The sequence below is a fragment of the Haliaeetus albicilla genome, chromosome 11 (genome assembly GCF_947461875.1).
Source record: "Haliaeetus albicilla chromosome 11, bHalAlb1.1, whole genome shotgun sequence".
Lineage (NCBI taxonomy): Eukaryota > Metazoa > Chordata > Aves > Accipitriformes > Accipitridae > Haliaeetus > Haliaeetus albicilla.
The window spans coordinates 43,037,142-43,061,060 of NC_091493.1; the positions used below are offsets into that span (position 1 = coordinate 43,037,142).

At 60.9% G+C, this 23,919-nt stretch overlaps 3 protein-coding genes across 8 annotated transcripts; 2 read left to right on the forward strand and 1 right to left on the reverse strand.

Annotated features, from left to right (window-relative positions):
• Positions 1-1,141: 1,141 nt before the first annotated feature.
• NIBAN3 (niban apoptosis regulator 3) lies at positions 1,142-9,925 on the forward strand. 4 transcript variants are annotated; one of them, XM_069797523.1, is made up of 14 exons: positions 1,142-1,635; positions 2,504-2,634; positions 3,124-3,255; positions 3,707-3,821; positions 4,976-5,041; positions 5,304-5,419; positions 5,503-5,607; positions 6,067-6,229; positions 6,578-6,765; positions 7,140-7,298; positions 7,597-7,713; positions 7,887-7,994; positions 8,604-8,715; positions 9,625-9,925. In XM_069797523.1, the coding sequence occupies exons 1-14, from the start codon at positions 1,455-1,457 to the stop codon at positions 9,723-9,725; spliced, it is 1,794 nt and encodes a 597-aa protein (XP_069653624.1). In that variant the 5' UTR covers positions 1,142-1,454; the 3' UTR covers positions 9,726-9,925. The 4 variants fall into 4 exon arrangements, with proteins under 4 accessions (XP_069653624.1, XP_069653622.1, XP_069653623.1 ...); XM_069797521.1 differs by having other exon boundaries at positions 1,149-1,635; positions 4,892-5,041; XM_069797522.1 differs by lacking the exons at positions 8,604-8,715; positions 9,625-9,925 and adding an exon at positions 8,089-8,259 and having other exon boundaries at positions 1,455-1,635; positions 4,892-5,041.
• A 380-nt stretch (positions 9,926-10,305) lies between these two features.
• COLGALT1 (collagen beta(1-O)galactosyltransferase 1) lies at positions 10,306-17,389 on the forward strand. The gene is made up of 12 exons (XM_069797527.1): positions 10,306-10,605; positions 10,710-10,820; positions 11,849-11,966; positions 12,073-12,207; positions 12,584-12,788; positions 13,169-13,288; positions 13,443-13,519; positions 13,783-13,889; positions 14,018-14,150; positions 14,986-15,113; positions 15,189-15,395; positions 16,792-17,389. Exons 1-12 carry the CDS (start codon positions 10,361-10,363, stop codon positions 17,057-17,059), a joined length of 1,854 nt encoding a protein of 617 aa, XP_069653628.1. The 5' UTR covers positions 10,306-10,360; the 3' UTR covers positions 17,060-17,389.
• Positions 17,270-23,753, reverse strand: PRKCSH (PRKCSH beta subunit of glucosidase II). Of its 3 annotated transcripts, none has more exons than XM_069797528.1 (17): positions 23,566-23,753; positions 22,902-23,035; positions 22,691-22,807; positions 22,508-22,603; positions 21,935-21,992; positions 21,671-21,788; positions 20,858-20,987; positions 20,462-20,549; positions 20,291-20,369; positions 20,099-20,185; positions 19,792-19,929; positions 19,611-19,701; positions 19,249-19,318; positions 18,853-18,942; positions 18,263-18,337; positions 18,066-18,165; positions 17,270-17,718 (listed from the first exon to the last, which is right to left on the reverse strand). In XM_069797528.1, the coding sequence occupies exons 1-17, from the start codon at positions 23,736-23,738 to the stop codon at positions 17,584-17,586; spliced, it is 1,779 nt and encodes a 592-aa protein (XP_069653629.1). In that variant the 5' UTR covers positions 23,739-23,753; the 3' UTR covers positions 17,270-17,583. The 3 variants fall into 3 exon arrangements, with proteins under 3 accessions (XP_069653629.1, XP_069653630.1, XP_069653631.1); XM_069797529.1 differs by having other exon boundaries at positions 17,271-17,718; positions 20,462-20,546; XM_069797530.1 differs by having other exon boundaries at positions 17,273-17,718; positions 22,902-23,013; positions 23,566-23,623.
• Between the last annotated feature and the right edge of the window lie 166 nt (positions 23,754-23,919).

The window sequence follows — 23,919 nt, forward strand, 5'->3', positions numbered from 1 at the left end:
GAGCCGGCAGTACCGGGTGCAGCCGTCCCTCTCGACGGCATCTTTGAGCCGCGGAGTCGGCGGCTACCGGACTACGAGCGATTCAGCCTTCGTCAGCGACGTACCCAGGGTTTGTTGCTGCCGTCCGTAGTTATCTTTAGCGTCGCCTTCCCAGGGGTTACGTATAGATTCTGGTGGGAGCTGCGAAGCAGGGCTGGTCAGCGGCTGTTCTTGCCATCTCCGAAACCGCTTTTAAGGAGATCCAGGCAGAAAGCGTCAGGGTTTGCAAGTTAAACATGAACGTGACTAAAATCACATTTGTGTCTGCCCAATAGCCGAGCTCCACATCTTAAAAACGCAAAGTGAACCAGCAGAGCAGATGTGCATGGACGAGACTTTGAAACTGAAATCTAACGCAAATTATTGAAAATAACGTGATTCCCTGTTCTGGGACCTGACAAAGAATGCAAGTTTTAATGAGGTGGTTTTGGCAAACGTGAGTCCAAAACCGTGCGGTGGTAAGTTTCCACACATCAGGTCCGTGGTGCTCTGTCTGTAGAAACCTGTTTCTCTTGCGCAGCTGCGCCGTGTCATCCCTCCGGTGATTCCGAAACCTTTTTCCCCTCAGCTTTATGGCTTTTTCTAAACTATCCCCCACTGATTTCCTTCTATTAAAAGCGTTTGGGCTTTTTGACCACCCTGGGGGCTGATGCGAGTGCCGGATATTTCTGCTCAGAGTTTCCTGTTTCTACACGTCCCGTGGGGCGCGAAGGGTATCAAAAACCACCGGTTGCGTAACGGTCAAAACGACAGATCTTGTTCAAGCTTGATTAGGGAAGCGAGAGCAGGTGCGGAGCACAGCAGCAAGCAGGGCTGTTTCCGTGATACGCTCTCAAATTTGGAAATAACTCAGAAAAATCCCCTCGCTGTATCCCACTTGGTCGCTTCGCGTCGTTCCCGAATTCCTTACCCCCTTCCCTTGGTTTTGGGGTATCTTGTGCTGGCGGTAGCCGAGATGGGGACAAGGTGGGCAGAGCGTGGAGTACCGAGAGCAAATTTGGGTAAACCCGGTTGCGCCTTTCTTAGCATCGTGTAAATTTACAGCCTGAACCACTTTAGCATCCCAAATTTAAATTCCAGCGCGCGCAGTCTCGTCTTGAATAGTTCTGTGTTAATTAACGGTAACGGGCAATTGTTTCTAGGATGGAAACGGCACGTGCGGGTGAGCAAAGAGACGGCTAGCGCCGTCCCGCTGCAAAAGCAGGACCCCCTGAGCTGGGATGTGGCTGAGCACAAATTCGCCCGGTCTCAAAAATAAATTGGAAACCAAATCAGTACTGTTTTAGCACGCAAAACTTGGGGGGAAACTGGTAGAAAGGGGTGGGAAGCCGCAGAGGTGCCGCTGCCCCTTTAAGGGTTATTTTGTGAGGGGGAGGGGGTTCGATACGAGACTTTATTTGAATATTTATGAACTGATGATCTGGAAGGGAGAGAGACGGAAAAGCGCTGCCGGGCGGAGAAGCCGGCATGTGGCGCGTCCCCTCACCACCACCGAGCCTGGCCTCGGAGCCCGGCTGGCAGCGAGCGTGCTGAGGCCGAAGATGGGAGGAAGGTGTTCGAGCCCTCTGAACGGGAGACAGCGCAGGTATCTGAGAGGTGAGAAAGGACTTTGGCTGTCTCCGTTGTTTTTTTTTGGGGGGGGGAAATACAAATTCTGTTCGCAGCAAGTCGTGGCAGGGCTCCCTTGGTGGTGTCAGCCCTCCTTCCGCACCACAAGGCTGCCAGCACTGGGTCAGTGCTCGCGGAGCTCACGTTTGGGCTTGGTGAGATGTGAAATCCGATTTAGCTGTTGGTTTTAAGGCGTTAGTTGGACAAAAACCAACGGAGCGGGCAAGAGGAGTCTCCGAGCCCTTGTCTCTGGTACCTTCCTCTTCGGATGGCTCTTGGAGGGAGGGTTGGGAAATGCCTCATCCTTAGAGCGTTGGCTCGCTGCACTCCCTGCCTCCTCCGGTGTCTTGAGCGACGCGTTTCTCTGGGCCGTAAGATGCCTCTGGAGCTTCAGACTGCGGCTTTGTTGTCCGATTCTTTCAAGCCTACAGGGCATGACATTTCAGTAACTCTGCTATCGATGAATTTGCTCTCTTGTTTCCATCTTCCCAGCTGGCGGAAGAAGCGTTTGAAGAAGCAGTGGCACATAAGAAGCCTTTTTAAATTTTGATTAGTGTCGGACCCTCTGACATTTCAGATCCTTTTTTGACCAGGCACCTTCCCGGGCTACGCTGGCCGCATTCCCGGGGTGACAAAGTGCCCATGGTTTGGGAGTGGGGTCCGGCAAGTGCAAGAAAGAAAAGAGCCGTAACTCTTTATTTCCTGAAATACGGAGAGGTTGCTTCATGCCTTAGCGCTCGCCTTCTGCTGCTGTCCTTAGAGGATAGTAAAAAAAATGTTAATTAAAAGGAGCGAGCAGCCTCCTCTGGCAGGAGGGTGCCCCCCAAAACGGGCTCTGTCCTTGCTGTGCCCCCAGGTCGCGCAGATGCCACGATGAAGAACTTCGTGCCCTATTACCGGAGGCAGCTGGCGACTGCCCTTCTGAGACAGGTCTCGGGGGAGCTGGACCCCCAAGGGAAACCAGCCCCGCAGCTCCTGGCAAGAGAGGTAAAAGGCTCCGCGAGGGACACGAACCTGCTGAGGTCCATCTTGTCTTGGAGGTGCCTGGGAAGATGCAGCTGCTGTTCCCCGCCTCGTTGCAGTTTCATCGTGTAGTTGAACGTTACGCAGAACAGCAACCTGTTGCTAGGGAAAACTTTTATCTTTTGTGGCTTAGAAGTAAATATTCAGGAGTGTGTTTTAAGAGAGATGAGAAGGTGGGATCGATAGCCGAGGGTCTAGCTCACAGATAGGTGCCAAAGACCGTCGAAGCCCTTACAGCAGCACCACGGTTTTGTCACAGAGAGTGACAACCTGGTTTTTTAGCTTTTCACCACCACTAGATGTCCATGTCCCGCTGCCTCTCGCTATTATTTTTGCAACCCTGGTAGCAAAAGGTCTGGCTGGGGCCAGCTTGTATGCGCCGGGCGATGGGTCTGTCTCCCCGCAGTGCTGACGCTTTGCACCTTTTCCAGCTCTTTTCTCGTGTGTCCTCAGCTCCGGGGGCCGCCCGACACCACTCTGCATGAGGGATTGCTCTCCCAGTATGACGGCGATTCTCGCAGCTGGCAGGAGAATTACTTCATTCTGCTCGGAGATTTTACCCTGCAGTGGTTCGAAAGCGAAGAGGTAAACATGCTCCCGCAGCTACTGCTGCAGAGGTTGTAAAATGGAGGATTTTTTGTGGTCAAACCTCGTGAAAACCTCATCCCTTGCAGGCAGAAGCGAAGGTGGGCACGGGGCCACGCAGATACCCCTGCCCAGCTGCTCATGTAAAAACCTGCCACTTCCCATCCACACGGCTGAACAACCATTCTCTTTGCACAGAGAATCCTTCCACAAATATATTCCGTTTCCTTTAAAATTCGCCGTGGATCACCATGTTGCGTTGGATCCTTCTGTTGTTTTAATTGTCGGTACCTCTTTCACGCGAAAGAGGTACTGAGTTTTGAAGCTGGCGTAAGTGAAGCCACGAGGAACGAACCTGCTCACCGTTGCCAGCCGCTCCATGGTCAGTGTGAACAATTAATCACCGCCCGCAAACTCTCGCTGAGGACTCGCCCTTTGATTTCTTTTCTAGGCCCTGAGGAAAGGCTGCGAGCCCAGAGGCTCGACCGCTCTCTCCGGCTACCTGCTGCTGTCTTTGCCGAGCGAATATGCCGAATTGCTCGGCGATCTGTGCCAAGGACTCGCAGGTAATTCTGTGACGCGTCGACGGTTAAGAAATAGGTCGTGGCTGGGGTAGGAGCGGAGTCCGGTTCGGCACCTCGGAGCGTGACGGAGGAGGATGAGGTGAACGCACGAGGCACGTTCTGTGTCCGGCCAAGAGACCCTGCGCCAAAAGGCACACGAGAAACTTCCTTATGTGTAGGCAGGGCCATAATGCTCGGGGCTAAACTTTCGGTGTTGCCCGGACTTGGCACTTTTGAGATGTCCTGCAGCTGAATCTGTTGTTTTCCTTGTTTCTCCGCATCCTCTGGCATTCTCCCCCGGCAGACAGCTGTGCTCGGGGCTGCCGGCAGCCTGCACGGCTTGACTCGGCCAGCTGGAAAGTGAAAATCTGAAACCCGAGTGGCACGAAACCAGAAGCAGCTGCAGAGAAACTTTGCCAGTGACTGAAATTCATTTCAAACAGTTTTCTCTGTTCAGCTCTTCAGCATGCAGCCCTCTGGCTTTTATTAGAGAGCTGCCTACTATAAAAGAGTTTATATCTGGTTGCGAACACTTGTAAATTACCGTTGTTGTTTTAAAGTACAGACGGCACCGTTTAAAATAAAAAATGTAATGGTATTGGGATCTTTCCAGTCTGCTGCAGATACTGGTTAAAAAGGAGGCGAGCCTTTACAATCTGCTCTTGGAACAAAGCATTCATACTCCTCCCCTGTGAATGGTTCTTGCTGTTTACCACGCTGCGCCAAAACTCCTGTTAGTTGCGTCTATTAATGCTAAAAAAAGGAAAAGCCACCCACCTCGGCAAAGGCCACGTCAGCTGATCCCGTCCCTTTGGCATTTCCCCAGCTTGTCGGCCGACGTCTGGTGGGGCATGACCCCCCTTGTTTTCTAACGAGCGGCTGAGACGCGGTGGGGCCTTGGATCGTTCTTGAAGGATGGCATTTTATTTTACCCGTAAACTGGTATTCCTGAATGAAAATACGAACGGCAGCCTTACTGCTAGGGAAGCTTGCAAGAGTTTATAGAGATTTAATTCAAAATTGTTGCAGCACCAGCATACATTGCGCTCCTTCCTCTCTCCTTCCTCCCCAAGGTGGCAGCCCCTTTGCCGACCCGCCAGGAGAGTTTCTGTTTTTCCTCTACCATCCCTTCCGGAGGCATTTCTGCTTCTGCGCAGACTCGGCGGAATCGCGACGGATCTGGAAGGCCGCTCTTCGGGACGGCATTCGTTACCGCAGCACGGGTGAGGCTGCCGAAGCGGGTGGGTGCTGCCTAACGAAGCGGTGAGGTCCGAGAGCGTGAGCTCTCCACCCTGGGGATCTTTTCATGGAGCGGGCAGCACGAGTGGAATCTCACCACGTTTGTGCCCGGAGGGCAAGCGCCGCTTGCAGCCTTTATTCTCACTCGGAATAGTTTTTAGCTGCTGCGTTCCCGCGGTTTGGTGGGAATTGCTCTGAGCGTCCTCGATTAAATGTTGCTGGGACTAACCTGTCCTTTGTCCTCAGAACTACAGAGGAGAGATTCTCTGGAAGCGGAGGCGTTCCTCGAGGCTGTGCGGTTTTACAGGCAAGAGAGAGGCCGCTACGGGGCAGGGGATCTTCTCCTGGGGCCGGAACCTGAGGTCGGTAAAGAATTCCGAGACCGGAGCTTTTCCAGCAAGGTCATTGCTCTGAGGTGGTTTCAGCCGCTCGTTTTGGGTTTTAGATCCTCGGAAACGTGCTGATGGAGGATTTGCTGCCGGTGCTGCGCTCTCAGGTGCTCCCGAGCATCAGAGGGTCAGAAAGGAGACGGCGGCAGCTGTGGCTCCAGGTGAATGCCCGGGGCGTCGCTTGCACCCAAAAGTCAGGGCTGTGCTGACGCTGGCACACGCGGTGATGACCGGCGTGCTCGGAGGGAGAGTGGAGCATCGGGTCTAAACTTCTCAAATAAAGAACAATTGGGACAAAAAAGGCTCGTTCCGGGGCTGCTTCCCATGGAACACTAGAGTGAAAAACGTGGAGCATTGCGGCATGTGAGCAGTGTGGCTGGTTCCACGTATCGGCAGCGAGGGGATGGTTGTAATGGAGAGGGACGAAGTAATTACTTGATATTTGGATTGGGTGAAACGAAGCGGGATGAGTCAAGGAATTTTAGCAGCGTGACACGGATGGGAGGTGGGTTTTTATTCAGTGGTAAGCCCAGTAATGGTAACATTCCCAAAAGTTGTGCCTCTTGCCTCTCCTTTGTTCCTTCTTTCTCTGGTTCACGCGCTCCTCATCGGCTGCCCAGTTTCTCCAGGAGGTTTATGCCCTGATCCTCAGCGAAATTGCCAGCGAATTTGAAGGTTTTCAGAAGGAGAAAGAAAAACTACAGGTGGAGCTGGAGAAGAAAATTCGCCCCGACCTGGATCAGATGCTGACTCTGAAGGATGAGATAGCCAGCAAACTCCAAGGTTGGGCAAAGAGGTGGAAATGTTGGGATAAAAGGCAAAAACACAGGTTCAAAAAAAAAAAAAGACCTGGAAAAATCCGTGAAATTCATCTGCCTCTAGTTGCAGGCCTTAGTTTGTGAAGTGCTGGCTTGGATAGTGTCGGTTTGGGAACCGACGACCAACAGCTACGGCGAATTTGGGTGTAATAAAGAGGGACTGTGGGTGGGAGATCTCAGGTGGCATTTTCTACCCAAACCTGAGCCCCACAGGTGTGACTGTGCCTCGTGGAGCGCAGCACGGCATGGAACACGGCGCGGCATGGAGCACGGTACGGTCCGTCGGGCGACCCACAGCTTTCGCTCTTGGCAGCCACAGTGCAGAGCCCGGCGGAGTCGTGCTGCAGCCAGAGCGTGGAACCTCACCTGGAGTGCGTGATGGAGGAACTCATGCGTCCCGTCAGCTCGGGAGTCGAGGCGGTTCGCTTGCTCTTTGCCCAGAGGGTTGATGAGATGATCGGACTCGTCCGGAGCTCTCCCGTCGCGGTCCTGCAGAAAGAGGTAACGCGGGAACGGGACGCCAAAGGCGGCTGCTCTCTTCCAGCCCCACCGCGGCCGTTGTGGGTGCGGGACCGATTCTTGAGGCATTGGTGGCTTCGCAGTGCAGCAGCTCGTTTGAATCGGTGTCGAATCCTGGCAGGAGGGTTCTCACATGGTTGAGCTTTATTAAGCGTCAGGTCTCGGCCGCTGGGGAGATGTCGGAGGACGCTTTGGGCTCACGCTCTTTCCCTGAGCACGTGCTGGTGGTCCATGCTCCGGAGAGGGAACGGGGGGGCGGAGAGCGGGAATATGGAGCCAGGGATCCCAACAACCCCGGGGAGCAAAGGCAGGGATGTCGCACGCCGCCTGAGTGACGCGTTGCTGCTCTGACGTAGCTTCTGACGCTGGGGAGAACGTCCTGGCAGCCCCACGTCATGCACCTGTGCTACGAGGAGGCCGACCTGTATCGAGAAAGCCTGCGAGGGCTGGAGGAGCGGTTCGGCTTCCGCGGCGTGACGAGCCTGGTCCTCGGCGCGCAGAACCTCATGCAGCAAGTAGGTGCTGACGCTCGGAGAGGCGGGGGGTGTCCGACTCCGGGGGCTCTGGCTCCGGCCTCAGCCGCTCGCTTCCCCGCCTCGTGCTCCGTTTCTCCTTGGGCTGCTCCAAAGGCACGAAGCAAAAATCTGCAAATATTTTCTTAGTTTAAAAAAGAAAAACAAACCCCAGCGAGTTGGCTAACCAAGGAGGAAGGGACTCACAATGGGGTTGGGGGGTGCGAGATGTGGAGCAAAATCCTGGGTCCCGCACGCCTGGTATCGGCTCAGCGAGGTGTTTTTTTTTTTAATCTTGCAGCTGATGGAGAATGCCACCCACACCTTCCTGCAGCTCTCGCAGCAGCACCTCGGCCAGGTGGCCGGCCGGCGCCGGCTCACCCAAACGCTGGGGAAAGTCAAAGAGCGGGTGCTGAAGGTGAGGCGGGGGTCGCTCTTGATGGGTTTATTTAGGTGGAGTTTGGTTTTTTTTTCTTTCTGTTGAACACCCACCCCGCTTCACTGTGTTTCCCTGCATTTCTGCGTTGCTCTCACGCCGCAGATGTGAGGTTGTTGCGAAGGGACCGATCCTCTTTTTGAATTGAATTGCAGAAATTTGACTATGACAGCAGCTCCGTCCGGAAGCGGTTCGCTCAGGAGTGGCTGGTCCGGATTTTTCTTCCTTTTCTGCTGAAGCATTTGGAGTCCGGGTGTAAGCTGGTACGGTCGTGCCTGCAGCAGGCTGGGGGGGGCAGGGAATGGGCTCAAACAAGTGGGTTTTAGTTCAGCAAGAAAAAGCAACTCCTTCCCTCAGTGTCCTGGCGCTGAGGAACCGTCTCTCTGCAGAAAAGAGCTTTTAATTCAAGCCGCCACGGTGCAGGCTGCCAAACCGCAGCTCTCTCCTAGACGGCATCCCAAAAATCTCCTCCAAATGGACACAAGTCATGTTCTGTTCCGTGCCGCCGTGGGTGTGACCATCCTTTAGATGTTTCCCAGAACAGAACATTCTCCTTTATTTTTATTTTATTCCTTTTTTTTTTTTTTTTTTACATCTTCCCATTCGCTGTGCTGGAATGCTGGCTGGAGCAATTCCCTCCGTAGTGAGTCCCAGGGGTGTTTTTGGAGGTGAAGGGCGCTCTGCCATGGGGAAGAGGGGCTCCTCTGGGATCCGAGGGCACTGCTGTAGACCCTGGCCTTGCTGTGCCCGATTTTTTTGGGGGGAGGCTTACCCAATTCCCGTCAATTCTTCCCATCCTGGCTGCTGGTTTCCCGGCTCGCTGGGAACACAAACGGTGATGCTGCCCCGCTCTTCCCTCCCCCACCGCATAGGAGCTGCCGCAGTACGAGAGCTTCGTGTTCGCCGACTTCAGTGGCATCATTAACCTGGAAAATATTTACGAAGAAACAGTCCTGGCCGTGCTGCTGCGGGCTGTCGGCAGAGGTGAGGGGGGGCTGCATTGGCCAGCGAAAATATTTCCCCCATCAAAATATCTCCAGTTGCCAAATCGTCGCTACTGCTTTTCTGTACCCGGCTGAGATTCGGAGGGGGGGGTTGGTTTTTGGTTTTGGTTTTTTTTTTTTTTTTTTTTTTAAGCCGTTAGACGGTGATTTCCATGTTTGTACATTCAAGTTTCTTTCCAGCTGTTGCCCTTGGTCCGTTCCAGAATCCCAAGGCTGAATTATTTTCTTCCTGCCAGTTTTCTTTCCCTCCCCCCCTCGCTGGCTGGAACCTCTAAACCTCCCGCTGGCCAAAGCCGAGGTGTGGGGGGGTGGAAAATCATCTCATTTTACAGGCATGATGTCATGGGAGGGCTGCGTGTTCATCGCCGCCTCATACAGCGTCGAACAGGGGAGCTGTTATGGGCAGTGAGTGAGTGGGGAATGGCCGCGGGCGCCGCTTTAACCCTCGGGAAAGAGGAGGGGAGGGACGGGCGAGAAGGGGACTTCACGCGGTTGTAAAACTGTCGGCGGTTTTCCATCGGCCAAGCGTGAAACTGGGGTGAAAACAGGCTGAGATGGGTCCGTGTGGTTCACCTGAAAGTCGGATATTGAGAATTTTACTTGAAAACTTGCGAGTAGGATTTTGAAGGGAAAATACCTAAAAGTAGCATTTTGAAGGTGAAAATACTTGACATTTTGAAGGTGAAATATTTGAAAGTAGCATTTTGAAAGTGAAAATACTTGAAAATTTGAAGGTGAAATAACCTGAAAGTGACAGTTTGAAGGTGAAAATACTTGTAATTTTGAAGGTGAAGTACCTGAAAGTAGCATTTTGGAGGTGAAAGTACTTGAAAGTGACATTTTGAAGGTGAAGTTTAGCGCTGAGGATGACTCCCGTTCCCTCTTCCAGCGCTGGCCGAGGCCTCGTGCCGTAACAGACACAACCTTTATGCCGACGGCTTCTCCCTGCCGCAGAGCACCGAGGAGCTGCTCTACGAGGAGATGGGCTGAGGACCCGGCGTCGCCGTACCGGCCGTGACCCCCCCTCACTGGTTGTGACCCCCCCCTCACCGGTTGTGACCCCCCTCCCCTCCCTGGGTGGGAGTCAGCGGGGCCGTGTCCCATTGCGGGGGCCGGCGGGTGACTCCGAACCCCTTTGGCCCCACCGGGAGTGGGTTGTGACCAGTGAAGAACTGAGTGATTGGAAATGGCCGATGTGTGCGGAGTATGCTGGGGGGGGACGACAACAAAGCTGTGGGGCTTCACAAAAGGGGGGGGGAGAGAGAGAGAGATGGGGCAGAAGAGGGGGGAGATGGGGGCAGGGGAAAGAGGTGTGGGGCAGAGGAGGGCGAGATGGGGCGGGGGGGAGCTGGAATGGAGGAGAGGGGCAGAGGAGAGGGAGGTGGGGGAGAGGGACGGATGTGGGGGAGTAGAGGGAGATGGGGCAGAGATGTGGGGCAGAAGGGGGTGAAATGGGGCAGAGGAGGGGAGATGGGGCGGGAGGGGGCGGCTTCGCCGCGGGGTGGCGCGCCGAGAGGGGGCGTGGCGCGCCAAAAGGAGGCGGGTCCTCCTTGCCGCCGGGGAGGGGGCGTGTCGTGTCGGCGGAGGGGGCGGGGCCTGGCGGGGCGGGGCGGGGTCTGCCCAGGATGGCGGCGGCGCGGCCGGTCCCTCCGCGGCTGCTGCTGCCGCTGCTGGTGCTGGCGGCGGGGCCGGGATCGGGCCCGCTCCACGTCCACGCGTATTTCCCCGAGGAGCGGTGGAATCCCGAATCGGGCCTGAGACCCCCCCGGGTGACGATCGCGGTGCTGGCGAGGAACGCGGCCCACGCCCTGCCCGCCGCGCTGGGAGCGCTGGAGCGGCTGCGGCACCCCAAGGAGCGGACGGCGCTCTGGTGGGCGAGACACGCGTGGGGGGGAGGTCGGGTGTTCTGGGGGGGGGGAGCCGGGGGACTGATGGTGGCGGCGGGGGGGGGTGCGTGTGCCGTTGTCCGCGCAGGGTGGCGGTGGATCACAGCGTGGACAACACGACGGCCGTGCTGCGGGAGTGGCTGGGGGGGGTGCGGGGGCTCTACCACCGCGTGGAGTGGCGGCCCATGGAGGAGCCGAGGTGAGGGGGGGGCGATGGGAGCCGGGGGGGCACCGGGAGGGACGGGGGAAGGTGGCCACGGGGGAGCCCCGTGGGCTGCGGGAGTCTGGGGTTGGGGGGGTGTCCCTGTGGGTGCCCGGGTTTGGGGGGGGTCACCCGTGGGCTGTGGGTGCCTAAGTTTTGGGGGGGGTGTCCCTGTGGGCTGTGGGTGCCCAAGTTTTGGGGGGGTCCCTGTGGGTGCCTGGGTTCTGTGGGGGTCCCTGTGGGTGCCCAAGTTTTGGGGGGAAGTCCCTGTGGGCTGTGGGTGCCCAAGTTTCATGGCGGGGTCCCCGTGGGTGCCTGGGTTTGGGGGGGGTCCCCATAGGTTGTGGGTGTCTAGCTTTAGGGGTGGCCCCCGTGGGTTGTAGGTGCCCAAGTTTGGGGGGGTCCCTGTGGATGCCTGGGTTTGGGGGGGAGCTCTGTGGGTGCCCAAGTTCAGGGGTGGTCCCTGTGGGTCCCCAAGTTAGGGGGGGTCCCCATGGGCTGTGGGTGTCCAGGTTTTGGGGGGTCCCTATGGGCTGTAAGTGCCCAAGTTCAGGGGGGGTCCCTGTGGTGGGTGCCTGAGTTTGGAGGAGGTTCCTGTGAGTTGTAGGTGCCCAAGTTTTTTGGGGGGGGCTGCTAATGGGTGCCCAGGTTTGGGGGGGGTGTCTCTGTGGGCTGTGAGTATCCAGTTTTTGGGGGGGTCCCTAGGCATTGTAAGCGCCCAGGTTTGGGGCGGGGGGTGTCCCTGTGGGTGCCCAGGTTTGAGACAGGGTGTCCCCCTGGGTTGGGGGTGCCCAAGTTTCGGGGGGGGTGTCCCCCTGGGTTGTGGGTGCCCAAGTTTGGGGGGGGGTGTCCCTGTGGGTGCCTAGGTTTGAGGGGAGCCCTGTGGGCTGTGACTGCCCAAGTTCAGGGGGGGTGTCCCCTGTGGGTGCCGGGTCTCAGGGGGTCCCCGTGGAGCGGGCAGGTGGGTGCAGGGGCTGGGGGGGGTCTCTCAGGGCAGGAGGGCAGCGCAGACCCCCCCCCCCCAGGTGGTACCCCGACGAGGAGGGCCCCAAGCACTGGTCCCCCTCTCGCTACGAGCACGTGATGAAACTGCGTCAAGCGGCGCTGGAGTCCGCCCGCGCCAACTGGGCCGACTACCTGCTGGTAAGGGGGTCCCGGCACTCAGGGCGGGGTGGAGGGGGCCACAGCTCCACGGCGACGGTTTCGGGGGCTGACGCCACCGGTTGGGCATCTCTGTGTCATCGGGCAGTTCCTGGATGCCGACAACGTCCTGATCAACCCCGACACCCTGGGGCTGCTGATGGCGGAGAACAAGACGGTGGTGGCTCCCATGTTGGACTCGCGCGCTGCCTACTCCAACTTCTGGTGCGGGATGACGGCACAGGTGAGGGCTGGGTCCTCCGGGTGCTGGGTTCTCCAGGTCCTCTGGGTGCTGGGTCCTCTGGGTGCTGAGTCCCCTGGGTGCCAGGTCCTCTCGGTACTGAGTCCCCTGGGTGCTGGGTTCTCCAGGTCCTCTGGGTGCTGGGTCCTCTGGGTGCCAGGTTCTCCAGGTCCTCTGGGTGTCGGCTCCTCTGGGTGCTGGGTTCTCCAGGTCCTTTGGGTTCCAGGTTCCCTGGGCACTGTGTCCCTTGGGTGCCACGTTCTCTTGGCACTGGGTGCTCCACATCCCCTGGGTGGCACGTCCGTGGGGTGCCGCATCCTTCCATCCTGCCGCTCCCCGGGGCTGAGCCGAGCGCCCAGGCGATTCCTGCCTCCACCAGGGTTACTACAGGCGGACGCCAGCCTACCTGCCGATCCGAAAGCGGGAGCGCCGGGGCTGCTTCGCGGTGCCCATGGTGCACTCCACCTTCCTGGTGGACCTGCGGAAGGAAGCCTCGCGGGCGCTCGCCTTCTACCCACCCCACCCCGACTACACCTGGGCCTTCGACGACATCATTGTCTTTGCTTTCTCCTGCCGGCAGGCGGGTAAGGAGCCGGGGGGGCTGGCGTTGGCCTTGGCTTTGGGTTGGCGTTGGCCTTGGCTTTGGGCTGGCATTGGCTTTGGCTTTGCGCTGGCATTGGTCTTGGCTTTGGGCTGGCATTGGCTTTGGGTTGGTGTTGGCTTTGGGCTGACGCTGGCTTTGGGTGGGTGTTGGCTTTGGCTTTGGCTTTGGGTTGGCTTTGGGTTGGCTTTGGCTTTGGGCTGGCATTGGCTTTGAGTTGGCATTGGCCTTGGCTTTGGGCTGGCATTGACATTGGCTTTGAGCTGGCATTGGCTTTGGGCTGGTGCTGGCTTTGGCTTTGGGCTGGCTTTAGGCTGGTGTTGGCTTTGGCTTAACTTTGTCTCCGTCCCGGCTTAATTTCAGAAGTCCAGATGTTCGTCTGTAACCGGGAGGTGTACGGGTTCCTGCCGGTGCCGCTGCGGTCGCACAGCACCTTGCGGGACGAGGCGGAGAGCTTCCTGCACGTCCAGCTGGAGATCATGGGTGAGCAGCAAGGGCCAGGCCTCACTCCCAGTGCCTCCGTGCCCGGATCCAGCGGTTTATCCCAACTTGGCTCCAGCCGTGGCGCACCCTGGCTCCTGGGAGGCTCCGGCAGGAGCTGGGCAAGCCGGGTTTCTCCCTCCTTTCCCCCCCGCAGTGAAGCACCCGCCGGCGGAGCCGTCCCCGCACGTCTGGGTCCCCCCCAAGGTCCCCGACAAGATGGGCTTCGATGAGGTGAGCGCCGCCCCCCCAGCTGAGGCTGCCTGCGCTGCCGGGCGGGATTTGGGGGATCCCCCCTGCTTCTCTTCTGTTTTTTGGGGGTCATCGTTCCCCTCCCTTCAGGATTTTGGGGGATTCCCCCCACCTTTCTGGATTTTGGGTGGTTTCCCCCCTCTCTTCTGGCTTTGGGTCCTGTGTCGTTCCCCCCATTGTCTGGATTTTGGGGTGGTTTTTTTTTTTCTCTTCTCTGAATTTGCGATATTTTCCTTCCTTTTCAGGTTTTCATGATTAACCTGCAGCGGCGGGCAGACCGCCGGGAGCGGATGCTGCGGACGCTCTACGAGCAGGAGATCGCCTGCAAGCTGGTGGAGGCGGTGGACGGCAAGTGAGTCCAAAAACGCCGGAGGGTCCGCGAAGGTGGGGAAGCGGTGCCAGGTCGACCCTGGAGCCACTTTCCTGGCTGGGGCGGGGCGGTTGGGATTTTCCTTCGGGATCGAACTGGTTGGTTTGCAGAGCCATGAACAGCTCCGAGGTGGAAGCGCTGGGCATTCGGATGCTGCCGGGGTACAAGGACCCCTACCACGGGCGGCCGCTCACCAAGGGGGAGCTGGGCTGCTTCCTCAGCCACTACCGCGTCTGGCAGGAGGTGAGGGGCTGCCGGGGGGGGCTGGAATGGATGCGGTCCGGGGTGGGGGGGCCTGATCCCAACGGGAAGGAAGGGGTTGAGATCCTAATCCTGATGGGAAGGCGGCAGATGAGGCCTTAGTCCTGGCAGGAGCAAAGGGGGACGAGTCCCTGACCCTGATGGTAAGGAGAGGGACAAATCCCTAATCGCGATGGTAACGAAGTGGATAAATCCATAATCCCAATGGGAATGAGTCCCTGATAGCAAGGAAAGGGAGAAATTCCTATTCCTGATGGTAACGAAGGGGATGAGTCCTTAATCCCAACAACAAGGAAAGGGAGAAATCCCTAATCCCACTGGGAAGGAAGGGGACGAGTCCCAAATTGCAATATCAAAGAAGGGCACGAGTCCCTGATCCCAACAGTAAGAAAGGGGACAAATCCGTAATCCTGATGGGAAGGGAGGGGACAAGTCCTGAATCCTGTGGGGAAGGATGGGGACAAGTCCCTAATTCCATCGGGAAGGAAGGGGCCGAGTCCCTAATCCTGATGGCAGTGGAGAAGACAGGTCCTTAGTCCTAATGGTAATGATGGGGATGAGTCCCTAATCCCAGTTTCAAGGAAGGGGATGAGTCCCTAATCCCAAAGTGAAGGACCGGGCCTAATCCTAAAGGGAAGGATGGGGACAAGTCCCTGATCCCAAGGGGACAACAGGCCTGGCCCGCTGTCACATGTCGGGAGAAGGTGTCGGAGGTGGCTGGTGCTGACGCCAGGCACTGCCTTGGCCCCAGAGCCACTCCTGTCCCTCTGGCCTCGTGGGAGAACTGGGAGGATTTCCCTGTTCCGTTAAATCCCAGATTGTGGCGAGGGGGCTGGAGAAGTCAGTGGTGTTCGAGGACGACCTGCGCTTCGAGATCTTCTTCAAGCGACGCCTGATGAACCTGATGCATGACCTGGAGGCGGCCGGGCTGACCTGGGACCTCATGTGAGCCTCGTCGCTAATTACCCCGGACCCAGAACCGACTCGTTGCCATTAACGAAGGCACCGTCTCTCCCGCAGTTACATCGGAAGGAAGCGGATGCAGGTGGAACGTCCGGAGAAATCGGTGCCACGGGTGAGGAACCTGGTGGAAGCGGATTATTCCTACTGGACTTTGGGTTACGTCCTTTCGCTGCAGGGCGCTCGCAAGCTGCTGGCGGCCGAGCCACTGGGCAAGATGTTGCCCGTCGACGAGTTCCTGCCCGTCATGTTCGACAAACACCCGCTGTGAGTCCGGCGGGGAGCAGGGGGGGTGGGACGGAATTGGGTGCCCAGGTCCAGGGGAGAGCGTCCGTGTGCCGCCAGGGATGGAGGGGTTTCCCTGCAGAGCGCATTTCTTGTCCCTTTGGGGATGTTGGTCTTGTCCCCAGGGATCCATTTCCCCCTCGGAGAGGGCTCTTGTCCCTCGGGAGATGCTTTTCTTGTCCCTTCAGCTGTTTCCCCTTGGAGACTGTTTCATGTCCCTTTGGATCCATTTCCCCCTCAGACCCAGTTCCTCGTCCCTTGGGAACCACTTTTTGTGTCCCTCAGGATCCATTCCCCCTTGGGAGCCATTTTCCATGTCCTCTCGGGGCTGTTTCCCTGCGGTGACGGTCCTTTGGGAGCTGTCTTCCTCAGATCTGTTTCCCTCAGAGCATTTTCCTTGTCGCTTCAGCTCTGTTTCCCCTCAGAGACAGTTTTGTGTCCTGTGGGAGATGGTTTCATGTCCCTTCGGATCCATTTCCCCCTCGGAGCCAGTTCCTCATCCCCTGGGAACCACTTTTCGTGTCCCTCAGGATCCATTTCCTCTCGGAGACAGTTTCTTGTTCCTTTGGATCCATTTCCCTGGGAGCCAAGTCCTTGTCCCTTTGGAGAGGCTTCCTTTGGAGATACTTTTCTTGTCCCTCGGGATCCATTCCCCCTCGGAGGCCATTTCTTGTCCCTCGGGAGCCATTTTCCATGTCCTCTTGGGGCTGTCTCCCTGCGGTGACAGTTCCTTGTCTCTTTGGAACTGGTTTCTTGTCCCTTGGGAGCCGTTTTCCTCAGATCTGTTTCCCTCGGAGCGTTTTTCTTGTCCCTTCAGCTCCGTTTCCCCTTGGAGACAGCTTCGTGTCCTGTGGGATATGGTTTCACATCCCTTTGGATCCATTTCCCTCTCGGAGCCGGTTCCTTGTCCCTTAGGAAACACTTTTCTTGTCCCCTTGGCTCTGTTTCCCCTTGGAGACAGTTTCTTGTTCCTCGGGATCCATTTTCCCTTGGTCACAGTTCCTTGTCCCTTGGAAGCAGTTTCCCTCGGAGCGATTTTCTTGTCCCTTCAGTCCCCTCAAAGACAAGTTTTGTGTCCTGTGGGAGATGGTTTCACATCCCTTTGGATCCATTTCCCCCCTCGGATCCAGTTCCTCATCCCTTGGGAACCACTTTTCTTGTCTCTCAGGATCCAGTTTCTTGTCCCTTTGCCATCGCTTCCCTCAGCACCATTTTCTCATCGTCCCAAATCCCGCCGGCATCCCGGGACCTCCCCTCCCTGTTCCTCAGGACTGTTTCTCTTTCAAAAAAAATCCCTTTGCATTCTGCCGGGAAAAACCTTTTTCCTGTTTTTTTTTTTCCCCCCCACCCCTGACCTTTCCTCTCTCCTCCCCGCCAGCGTCGACTACACCAAACATTTTACCAAGCGGGATTTGGTGGCGTTTTCGGCGGAGCCGCTGCTGGTGTTTCCCACCCACTACACAGGGGAGGAGGGTTATGTCAGCGACACCGAGACCTCAGTGGTGTGGGACGACGAGGCCACCCTCACCGACTGGGACCGCGCCAAGTCCCAGAAGATGAAGGAGCAGCAGGAGCTGCGGCGGGAGGCCCAGAATTCCGACGTGCTCCAGTCCCCGCTCGACAGCGCAGCGCGGGATGAGCTATGACCTGGTGCGGGGGGTGGGGGGTGGGTGGGGGTATGGATATCGCTTTTAAATTCTATTTTTATTTTTATTTCTCGGTTTGGAGAGTGATGGAAGCGGCCGCCCCCCCCACCCCCCCCACCCCCCTGCCTTCCCACTACGGGGAGGAACCAGTTATTATCGCCTGTGGCCCCCCCACCCCCGGCTCAGTCACAGTGTTATCCTGTGTGCCCCCCCATAAAGGTCCTGGCAGGGGGGTTGTGGTCCCTTGAGGTCCTGGCAGCTCCCACTGGGCTGTGGGTGAGGGAAACTGAGGCAGGGACCATGCTCTCAGCCCCCCCCCCACCCCGCCGGGGACAAGATCAGCAGGGATTGTCCCCCTGAGGGAACGGTTCCCCCCCCCACCGGGGAAACAGGCACACAGCCAGGACACTGCGGCCATGTGAGGGGAGTCCTCGTGCGAGCTGGGGGGTTCCCCGTGCGAGGCGGGTGTCCCCTCGTGCGAGGCGGGGGAGGGGAGGTGTGCGTGTGGACGGTGGTACCCGGGGTCAGAGCTCGTCGTGGTCCTCGTGCGAGGGGGGCGTGCGACACGCCGCGGGCGTCACCAGCTCCATCAGGTACTCGCAGCGGCTGGGCTCCGTGGTGGCCGTCACCGCCGTCTCCGTCCCGCAGGACAGCTTCACCTGTGCTGGGGCTCAGTGGGGGGCCAGGGACACCCCCCCACCTTGGGGGCACGGGGAGACCCCCAGGGATGGGGGAACCCAGGGACTGGAACAGCCCCGGAGGCTGGGGACACCCCAGGGGACCCCAAGGGGACAAGGACCCCACCTCAGGGGACCTGGGGCACCCCAAAGGGACAGAGACACCCCCAGGGGATGAGGACACCCCCTCGGGGGCTGGGGGAACCTGGGGCACCCAGGGACAAGGACACGCCGGGAGGTTGGCGACACCTCAGGGGGACATGGGGCACCCCCACAGGGGGATGGGGACACCCAGGGGGACACCCCGGGGGACATGGGGACAGCCTCACCGTGGTGGCCCGGTTGGGGCCCTGCCAGCAGCCCGTCCCGTGCTCATACTTCATGGCGCTGAAGCGATCATGCTCGGGGCCGGCCCAGGCGCCCCATGTCCTGGGGGGGGGGGGGGGAGACAGACACGGGGGGACACGTGAAGAGGGGGACAGGGGCCACCGCCAGGGTCCCTGGGGGTCCCTGAGGGTCCCCTTACCCCAGGTTGGTCTCAGCGCCGCCGTGTTTGGGTTTCTGGGAGACACGTTTGAAGGGGCAGAGGCGGTAGATGTACCTGGGGACAGGGGGGGCACGGTGATGGGGTGGGACATGGAGGGGACATGGGGGGGACCCCAACTCCCCCGTGTCCCCCAGAACTGCCCCCCACATTGCCCATACCTGGCTTTCCCCGTGTCCCCTGTACCCAGCCCCAGTGTCCCCACAGCCGGTCCCCAGTGCCCCCCAGCGCCCCCACAGCCCCAGAGACCCCCTCCGTGTCCCCAGACCTGGTCCCCCATAACCCCCCCCCAACTCCCCTCCCCAACCCCCCCGATGTCCCTTCTGTGTCCCCCCCAACCCCTCGCCAGCTTGCCCCCCCCAGCTGTCCCCCATACCCAGACCTCCGTGACCCCCCCTGTCCCCTATAACCCCCGAAGTCCCTCTCTCCTGTCCCCTGTAACCCCCCTCATGACCCCCCCATCCCCCTGATGTCCCCCCTACCTGGCTCCCCAAGATCTCCCCCGTCCCCTCTCCCTGACCCCCCCCTCCCATCCCCCCAGCACCCACCCATGTCCCCCAGCCCCCCCTTACTCGCTGGTGCCCAGCTCGTAGCACTGGTTGTACAGGTAGGAGAACTCGCCCTGGGGGCCGAAGTCGAAGGCCAGCTCCTGTTCCAGGGCCCTGCCAGGATGGGGGGGTCATGGCGGGGGGGACACGACAGAGACACCCCCAGACCCCCCCCCACACCCCAGACCCCACTCCCACCCCCCTCAGACCTTGGGGAAACTGAGGCACGTGGCACAAAGGGAGACACACAGGTATTCAGGGTACTAACCCCTCACGCTGAGGGTTTTTTTGCAGTATTCCCTCCCCAGGAAGGTTTTTCGGGTGTCCCCCCCACCCCAATGGGAGGGGACAGAGGTGGTTTTTGGGGTATTGTCCCCCCCAAAGGGGGGGGCTCAGGGGGGTATCAGGCCCCCGCCCTACCTGATGGACTCCTCAGCCTCCTTGAGGGCTCGTTCGGCCTCTTCCAGCTCCTCACGGGCCTGCTGGGCAGCTGGAGGGGCACGGAGGGGTTGTGGGGGGGCCCCCCAGACAGGGAGGTGGCCCCCAAACAGGGATCAGCCCCGGACCCCCACCAGGGGGGGCAGAGAGGGGTCAGCCCCCCCCCCAGCAACACAGAGACACCCCCCCCTTCCTCCCAGCATTCATACCCCCCCAAAACCCTATCACTCCCCCCAAGAAACCCCCTTTCCCCCACAGGACCGCCCCCCCAAGATACACCCTGACCCCCTGAGATCCTCAAACCTCCCAGGGACCCCCAAACCCCGCAGGCCCCCCCCCCATACCATCAATCAGGGCCTGAGTGGCAGCATCAAAGGGGGGTGCCGGGGGGGGCTCCTCAGGACCCTTCTCCTCAGGATGCTGCGGGGGGGGCACCTGGGGGGACAGTGGGGTCAGGAGTGGGGGCCCCAACCCCCCCATAGCAGGGTGGGTGGGGCCCCAGCTGCACCCTGTGGCCCCCCCCACCTTCAGCTCTTCCTCGGGGCCTTCACCGTCATCTTCTTCCTCTTCTTCTTCAGCCTCTTCTTCCTCCTCCTCCTCCTCCTCGGGGGGAGTCTCCTCCAGGGGGGGCTCCGGGGGGGGCGGGGGGGGCTCGGCTTGGCTCTGCAGATGGTGGTGGTGGGTGGATCAGGCTCTGTCCCTCACCCCCGTGCCTCAGTTTCCCCACACCAACACGTAGCACCTACCCAAACGTGGGAGGCAGCAAGGCTTGCCACCCCACCCCCAAAACCCTGGAGCCCCCCCAAAAGCCTGGGGACCCCCCCAGACCCACCTGGGGCCGGTAGTGGTGCTTGATGGTGGCCCAGAGACCATCACGGAAGGCGGAGGCATCCACCGGCGCCAGGTCCCCCAGCAGCGCCTGGGGTGGGGGGGACACGGGGAGTGTGTGTGTGGGGGGGTGTGTCACCTTCCTGGACGCCTGGGTCCCCCCAGGCCCTGGGGGGGGGGTCGGGGGGGGTCCCACCTGGGCCTCCTCCTCCGAGACGGCGCCGTCCCTGTCGGTGTCCAGCTCAGGGCGGGCGCGCAGCTCCGCTGCCGTCACCCTGGGGAGGGGTCACAGGGTGAGAGGGGGTCCTGGGTGCTGCACCCCCCCCGCCTGGAGACCCTCCCCCGTGCCCCCCCCCCCGCAGCTCACCACCCATCCCCGTCGGTGTCCAGCTCAGCGAAGGCCTCGTCTGCCCGCGCTGCCTCCTGCGCTGCTGCCGCCGCCGCGTGCTGCTCTGCTGGGAGAGATGCTATTTTTGGGGGGGGGGACGACACACCCAGGTGTGCGGGGTACCCCCACGCCCACCCATGGGACCCAGGCATCCCAGAGACCCCCCTCACCCCCACCCATGGGGATCCAGGCGCCCAGGAGACCGCCACCCACAGGGACTCAGGCATCTGGGGGACCCCCTCACCCCCACCCATGGGACCCAGGTGTCCCGGAGACCCCCCTCACCCCCACCCATGGGTCCCAGGTGTCCCGGAGACCCTCCTCACCCCCACCCATGGGTCCCAGGCCCCCCCCCGGCCCCCAGGGGGTCCGTACCCTCCCAGCGCCGCTGATGCTCCTCCTTGGCTGCCCGCTCGGGCCCCTCAGCCGCCTCCTTGGCCGCCCGCAGGGTCCCCACGCGCTGCTCCAGCCCCCGCCGGGTCTCCTGCAGCCCCCCCAGCCGCCCCTACCAGAGGGGTCAGCACCCCGGGACCCCCAAAACCCCTCCTGCATCCCCAAACCCACCGCTTCCCAGCCCAGGACCCCCCACGTGCCCCCCAAAACCCCCCACATACCCCCTATACGTTCCCCAGGACCCCCTGTGTCCTCTGTGCGACTCCTACATGTTGCATGTCCCCTCTGAGACACCCACGTGCCCCCCCACATCCCTCAGGACTCTCTACACCCCCGTGGGACCCCCACGTGCCCCCCAGAACCCCTATGTGCCCCATACACCCCCTGAGACACCCTACATCCCCCATGGGACCCCCACGTGCCCCCCATGTCCCCCACACCCTCCCAGGACCTCTGTGCGACTCCCACACACCATGTGGGCCCCCCCCAACTGTCTCCTCAGCTCCCCCACATACCCCACACACCCCGAGGGGCCCCCCCCACGCCCATGGGACCCCCACCTGCCCCCCCAAGAACATCTATGTCCCCCACATGCCCCCCAATAACTCCTATGCCCCCCACATGCCCCCCAGCACCCCCTCCATCCCTCAGGTGACCCGCACACATCTACCAGCTCCCCTACACCCCCCATACTCCCCCCCAAGACCCCTGTGTGACCCCTACACACCACGTGGGCCCCCCCACGTACGCCGGGGGTCCCCCCATGTGTCCCCTGTGTGTCCCCCTGCCAGGTACCTGCTTTTCCAGGCGCCCGGCGGCCGCCTCCTGCACCAGCTGCTGTTTGATGCGGAATCCCTCGCGTGCCACCTCCACCCGGCGCTGCAGGGCTTCCCGCTCCCGCCGGCCCAGCTCCCTGCGGGCACCGGCACGGGGAGGGTGGGCATGGGGTGGGGGGGGGCACCCCATCATGCAGACGCCCCCCCCCCCCCCCCATGCGGCTGAGACCTTCCTCCCCCCTGCTGCCACCCCCCAGTTCTTCCCGGTTGCTCCCAGTCTCACTTGCAGGTGTTCTCGCAGGCGGCTCCACTGTCGTACTCGTCGGTGGCATCACAGCAGTCTGGGGGAGTGGGGGAGGGTGTTCAGCACCCTGGGGACCCCCAGAAACCCCCCCCCAAAGGACCCCCCTGCACCCAAGAGGGCCCCCCCGAAAGAAAGCCCCGCACCCAAGAGCCCCCCCACAGGACCTCCCCTCTCCACCCTCTGGGACCCCCAGAACAACCCCCGGGACCCCAACACCTCTCAGACACACCCAAGAGCTCCCCCCTTGGGACCCCCCACCCTCTGGGACCCCTAGAAACCCCCTCTGGGACCCCAACACCTCTCAGAGACACCCAAGAGCCCCCCCGGGACCCCCAAAAACTCCCCTGGGACCCCACCACCTCTCTCCGAGGCCCCTCAGGCACCTTCCTGCCCCCTCTCTGAGCCACAGAGAGCTTCGGGGGGGGCCCCCAATTCCCCTTCCAGGAGCCTGAGACCCCACTCAGCAACACCCCAGGGATGCCCTGACCCCCTCTCCAGGGACCCCCGTGTCCCCCCCACCCCCCCAAAGCCCCCCCAGGGACCCCGACCCACCGCAGACACCATCGTTGACGTGGGCTGAGGGGATGTTCTGGGGCCGGTACCCGGCGTTGGTGCAGTGGAAGCGGCCGTTGGGACACGCCGCCGTCCCTGGGGGAGAGCGGGGGGGGCCGTCAGGACACCTGGGTCCCCCGGGGGGGTGTCCCCAGTGTTCGGGGGTGCGGGGAGAGGGCTGACCGGGCTCATCGGAGCCGTCACGACAGTCGCAATAGTCATCGTTGACCCAGGCGAAGGCGATGGTGGCGGAACCGTCCAGACAGGTGAAGGGCTTCGAGGCCTCGTAGAAGTGGTGGTCTGGGGGGGGGTGGGGGACACACACACGGACGTATATAGGGGGCAGTTTGGGGGGCCTGGATGCCGGGGTCACCCCCCCCAACCCATCACTCACTGGAGAGGGAGACGCCACGGGGCCGTGTCACCTCCACGGTGCCCGGCAGCACCGGCACCAGCACGGGCACCAGCAGCAGCAGCGGCAGCATGGTGGGACGGCAGGGGGGAGGCTGGGGGCTCGGGTCAGCCCTCCTGCCTCTCCCCCCGCCCCTATACAGCCCCCCTATAGAGGCCTGCCATGCCCCCTTAGAGCTTTTCCCACCCCAGGGCTTCTTACGTCCCCGTAGACCCCCCATAAGCCCCCCAGGGAGCCCTACAGCCCCCCCGGGCCCCTACAGACCCCCTAGAAATGCCCCCAGACCCCCCATAGGCCCCCTCGCCTCCCAGAGCCCCCCCAGCTGCCCCCCTGGAGCTCCCTATACCCCCCCAGGACACTCTATAGACCCCCCAGGACCCCCTATATGCCTCCCAGGACCTCCCAGACCCCCCAGACCCCCCCAGATTACCCAAGCCTCCGCTTACACCCCCCCGGCACCCCCTAGAGAAGCCCACAAGCCCCCCTCTAGGCTCCCCAGACCCTCTATACACCCCCCAGGCCCCCTTGCACGCCCTCACGACCCCCTGTAGGTCCCCCCCGGTCCCCGGTAGGCCCCCCCAGACCCCCTGTACCCCCCCCAACCCCCCCATGTGCCCTCCCGGTCCCCTATAGACCCCCCCGGTACCGCGGGAGCCGTCCGCGCGCAGTCCGTTCAGGGTCCACACGGCGGAACCGGAAGCGGGTGAGGAGGAACTTCCGGCCGTCGCCGCCATCTTGGGTGTGGCAGCCTCGCCGGCCTTCCTCCCCCTCCTGTCCCGCCGCCATCTTGGGTGTGGCGGGCTCCCCTGTCGCCGCCATCTTGAGTGTGGCGGCCTCCCCGACCCTCCCCTCCCGTCGCCATCTTGAGTGTGGCGGCGCGGGCCAATGGGCGCCCGCGCGTCCGGTTGCCACAGCGACGGGGTGGGCGGGGCCGGGCGCACGGAGCGGCCGGAGCCGGGGCGGCACGTGCGTGCGGGGCTGGGGGGTCCGGGGGGAGGGG